General features: G+C 46.0%; 1 protein-coding gene across 1 annotated transcript in view; it reads right to left on the bottom strand.

Annotated features, from left to right (window-relative positions):
* Nucleotides 1–5,401, bottom strand: part of T265_14433 (hypothetical protein) — a gene marked incomplete at both ends in the record, with an annotated part of 21,476 nt that overhangs the window by 5,574 nt on the left and 10,501 nt on the right. The window contains one exon of the mRNA XM_009173616.1: nt 3,800–3,847. Within this exon, the coding sequence (XP_009171880.1) occupies nt 3,800–3,847 (48 nt within the window). The remainder of the gene's footprint in view (nt 1–3,799; nt 3,848–5,401) is intronic.

The following is a 5,401-nucleotide window of genomic DNA, read 5'->3' as shown; positions in this document are numbered from 1 at the left end:
ATTCGACGTCACTATATATATATATATATATATATATATATATATATATATATATCGCATTGTGTTGTTCACGCACGAAAAGAATTTATTTTAAAAAAATGCTCGAATGAAAAGTTTTATTGGTGCCAACGCCAAAAAAGTTCATTCAAGAATGTAACCAGAAAACCGATTCACATAAAGATCACTTTCAAAGAAGACAAGACAGTTGCAATAGTACCTCGAGGACTAGCTTCGACACAAAATGGGACGTACAAATTCCGCTGGACCACGAGCTCTCAATCGTATCTATGGTTTACCAATACTCTCAGGTAAATAGTGATCAACACATTGCGCATACTAGATCAGGACTAAAGGCGAGGTGATGTATGCGCCTGTTCGAAGTTGAGGAATCGCATCACACTAGTACAGTTCTACAACCAGATAGATAGCTTTGGGGTTGGTGGCCTCAGTTCACCTCAGAATTCATACCAAATCACCCCCACTTTGTGTGCTAGGCTTTCTGTGGCCGCTGCAACTGATCGATCATCGCCGCCCCATCAGAAAATGCAGCTGGATGCTCCGCGTTGCCCTAACCATCACCAACATCATCATCATCATCGTTGACAGTAACACCATATAAGGACATCAACGCTTGACTACCATGAAATCATGTCCATTTGACTGAATAAAGCCTTCAAATGGGGAAGACGTATGGACCCAATGCCAGCCCAAACTTCGTCAAATTACCGCTTCTCAACTCTGACAGTCTTATCGTTTGTGAGATATATCCACAGGACGTCCAAAGCCTAAAAAATATATACAACTTTCATGCAATCTCTCATCCGAGCATACGGGCGACTGCCAAACTCGTGCAAAACGAGATCCGCACGTGAGCTAAACATGGTCTCGACTGTCAGAAAAGCAAGATTCATCGACATAGCATTCCTCCAACTGGCTTTTTTTCAGCTTCCTGACTCGTTACTCGGAAATGTACACATCGACCTGGTGGGACCGTTGCCACCGTCCAGAGGTTTCTCACATATCCTCATCGGTGTCGACCGTTTCACACGCTGGCCATTCCGAACCACATCTGCTGAAAATGTTGCTAGAGCCTTTGTCGACAACTGGATCGTCACATTCGATGTACCCGCTGCCATTACCACTGACCAAAGTTCACAGTTCGCGTCAACGCTTTTTCATGACTTCAAACGATTATTTGGTACGGATCCTTTCCAAACTACCGCGTACCATCCGGCTGCCAACGGCATGGTCGAACGCGTCTATCGAAAACTCAGGGCGTCACTGATCGCCTCCTCTAACACACACTGGTCGGAGCGTCTCCCGCCTTCTGATCACCTCAATGCGAATTCGCTGGGTCCAGAAGATTACACCTATGGTTCTTGTCAAAGACCTGAAGATATCTCCGGACTCCGAAGTGGTCAGCTCTCTCAGTCTCATTCGGGCGGCCTGTGAGACCCGGTGTATGCCTTTTTGACGCCACAAGTGACGCAAATTGAGCAACTCAATTCTACCCTGAGAGATTCACGCGTTCACTTACTCTTTCACACTATCGTTAGAGTTAATTCAACTTCCGAGAGAGGTATAGTGGCCTCCAGTATCAATCCTACAATTCTCAGAGGGATGGTCGAAGATTGCACGTCCTGCAGTGTGACTCTCCACTTTGTGGTCACGAAGCACACTCCGAAGGACTGGATGGTCACGAACAGAGTGGACCTTAACACGGTTTGTGTCCCTCCGTTACCGACTGAGCCATATTGGGGAGCATACGGTGTGACACTCACGAAACCCCTCATAGCGGGTTAATCAATGGGTTGAGGTGTGACTACCAGAAGTTGCCTGGTACTGCAGGTTAGGCGTTGGATTTTGTGCAATGACTATCTACTCAAACACAAAGACTACTCTGACGGTCTTGGGCTGCCTCGTAATTGAGCTTTTGAGCAACAGGCCTCGCTTGAGAACCCTAACCTTCCTCCCGTCTAGATCTGATTATCGGGTTGGTCGACTTACAACCAGAACACTAAAAGGCTCTTTGGCAGCACGTAAGCCTATGAACGGCACGCTTAAAAATAACCTCACGCCAAATTCGTCGTCGCTAGGTGCCGACAGCCGGGTCGCCTTCCTTGCTGCCTTGAGCACGGCGACAAAACGAAAACAGGTTACTGTTCATCCTTCCCTTCTGTTTCACATATCCTCTCCTGTTCTCCTCCTCATTCCGCGGCTAGCGGTGTTCCCGTAAGACCATTCTCAGGGACTGATAGATCCGTTCCGCGGCAATAGCTACAGTTGACTCGGTCACCACGGCTACAGATACTTCGAAATCATCTTTAAAAGCCCGCCGCTCGGTTCATCTGACGGCATATTCAACGTTCGCACTCCCAAACAGGCTGCAAACAGACTGTTCTTTTATGAACGCTGGACTCGCTTTTCATTTATGTGCGCCGTGTGTCTAAAAGAACGATTCACGACCCAAGTACAGTTGTTGAACTAACCTCCCCATCGATTTGCGCTCACTTCTGGTGATCCAGAAACCGCTGGCAGTGGTTCTGCTAGGATTGGACTGTTTCAGACTAGCGAGCTGAATGGTCTCTGGTCGAATGGTTACCGTTTTTATTCACCTCTGTGCGTTCGTTTGGCAACATCTACGACTGTGTCCCGCATTGATAACCTGTTCATTATGTCTGCTTACGCGCCAAAAGATACCTTCAAATACAGTTTTTAGAAAGTGGCAGCTAAGAGCTCGGACATTATTGCGGTTGCCGGGGTTATGAATGTGCAAGTAGGTAGATTGAACGTTACTGAGACCAAATCTGGTAGAGTCGAGGTACACAGTCAACGCCTAACGCCTGTTGCAGTTACGTGCTCAACACAGTCACTGCGCAGTACTTACTTCAGAAACAACCAGAGCCCCTTAGCCACGTGGCCACGTGGCGCCCACGTATACAAACCAAGCTGCAACATAGGTAGACCATACCACCATAAGTTGTACGTGGCGTGGGTCAATTACTGCCTGTCACTGGTTTTGCAAATACCTTGCGGAGTTGACTCTCAAATTACTTCGAACTCTTCGTGAAGAGACGAGTCAGCTGATCAGCTAACTTAACCCGTCTCTGTAGTCATGTGTTCAATTCTGCTTTGTAAGGCACCATGTGACGCGTTTTTGCCGCTTACCGACCTCAGTAAAGGCAAGTTTCTGTCTTCTCTCCAGTGTTACCAACATTCTAAATGGAAATAACTCATGTGGGTCGTGTGGGCTTAAGCATTGAATCAAGTAAGCCTCCCTCACAAATGGATACTGTTCTCCGACAGTGTCACGTGAACAACTTTGTAGAATGAGCGAAACAGTCAGTCAGCACGTTTGCTTCACCTATCGAACAAAATAGATGTATGTTGTTGAGCTACTAGAGAGAGCTCTGAGGGTAAAAGTGTCATTCAGTCGAGCGATATGCAGGCGTGTCTTGAACTCAAAGCGAAAATTCAGGCAGAGACGCGTGCCTTCGGAAAGAAGGTAAGGCTGGCCAGATTTGCCGTCGTGCTCTACTCAAGCAGTAGGCAGTGCTCGCTGTCATCGAGCGATCTCGCAATCTCAGCAGGTAGAATCCACAGTACGTCGTTCAAAGAGCGAATACACTCTGAAATTCATTGAACAACGAATCATCGAAGGAAAAATCCTGGCAGTAAGTGGACGCCACAGTCTCTGTTTGTATCATTCAACAGAAGGCCTCCAGACCTAAAGTTCCTTGTAACTGGAATGTAGGTTATCAATGCTCACGTGACAATACAATAATAATGATCTACTTACTTCCGGTCTTTGCGCGGATCGAACATTCCTCAGCTGTAATTGCAATTCCTGAAGCAACATAAACACATTATAGATTATAGCATTCTGTCCACCTTTCCAGGTGGGATTCATGACCCAAACGAGAAATACATTACAAAGATATACATGTATCGCGATACCTTGAATATCGTAGCGACTGAAACATGAGGCGGCCTGGTGCAGCACATTCAGTTGCCTGAGAACATCACAAGCGAGACATTCAGCTGGGTTCCAGGTGAGTCTCTCGAAAAACCAAATTAGTTTGCAAATGAGTGTATATTCGCTAATTTCGTGCAATTCGGTTTCAAGTAGAACATAAGATTGACGGAAACCTGGGGACCCGATGAGTCCCAAAAAGGATGAGATCAGTCGTGGGCTGTCGGCGGATTTTCAGCAACCTTATAAGTAGTACATTACAAAGATATACAAACGTGAATTACTTTTCGCATTGAGCAAGCTTTGAAGTCAGAGGAAACACTTGCTCAAAAGTATATGAGAACTCTCCCCACAAAACACGATGAAGATTGTATGGAATAGTTTACGAAAAAGGTTGGTGATAACCGGTAGATTTATTGTTGGGCAACGTTTCGCTTTTGTATGGAATTCCCCCTATTTTTCGCAATTGTTTCATTCCACAAAGCACGGAATGAGGTTTCATCAAAAATGGAAATCGAGAAGAAGTTGATATGAAACATTACTACACTTTAATTGAAATTTTCAGATAGCAATTTGACTACAACACATTTGCAGTTCCGCGGCAATGTGTGCACCAAAATCTCTCAGGATGGTCAGATTCTTGAAAATTATCGCAGAATGCCCGAAACCCTATGTGACCCTCAAACTTCGATAAGCGCCTATCAGATCAAGGTCAGCCAAGGCTCTTAAAAATACAATGCGAGGCCGTTTTACATGCAGGCACTCGCTTGTTTCCAATAAAGCTGTTGTGTTCCTCGTCTGCGGGTCTGGTACAAGGCACTGGAGCGGTACTAGGTGCTTCCAAATCTACAAAACGAAGCGCGTTAGTATTCTCTGTGGGTGATCAAACAGATTAAACGGGTTTTATAATTCATCGTACCAAGAATGGGTCACCGTATCGCAAATCATCTCTACCTGTCTTTGAGCAAACAATATTAAATAATCTGAATAATTCTGCCGCGCGGTTTGGCATGCGCTTCACACCTGCAAAGTGTAAAGTGCTACTGCAAGACTGGGTGGGCCCGAACCCTAACCTCATGCTTGCGGATGAACCGATTGAGGTAGTAGACAAATTTGTCTACCTGTGCAGCTGTATCGGTTCCGGTGATCTTGCGAATGATGCCATTTCCGTCCGGACTTGGAAGGCCAGAGTAGCTTTTGTGAACCTACGTCACCTGTGGCGTAGGCGTGACATCAGTTTCTCTGTCAAGGGTCAAGTTTACAATGCTGTGGTACGCTCCATATTACTGTATATGGATCAGAAACCTTGCCGCTGCGCGCCGAGGATGTCAAAAGAATTTCAGTGTTTGACCATCGATGTCTTCGGAGCATTGCCTGAATCTGGTGGGAACACCGGATCAGCAATTCTGAAGTACGTCGAATGGTATT

Source organism: Opisthorchis viverrini (assembly GCF_000715545.1).
Source record: "Opisthorchis viverrini unplaced genomic scaffold opera_v5_194, whole genome shotgun sequence".
Classification (NCBI taxonomy): domain Eukaryota; kingdom Metazoa; phylum Platyhelminthes; class Trematoda; order Opisthorchiida; family Opisthorchiidae; genus Opisthorchis; species Opisthorchis viverrini.
Note: the sequence above shows the minus strand (reverse complement) of the source record. Positions and strands in the feature narration are given on the sequence as shown.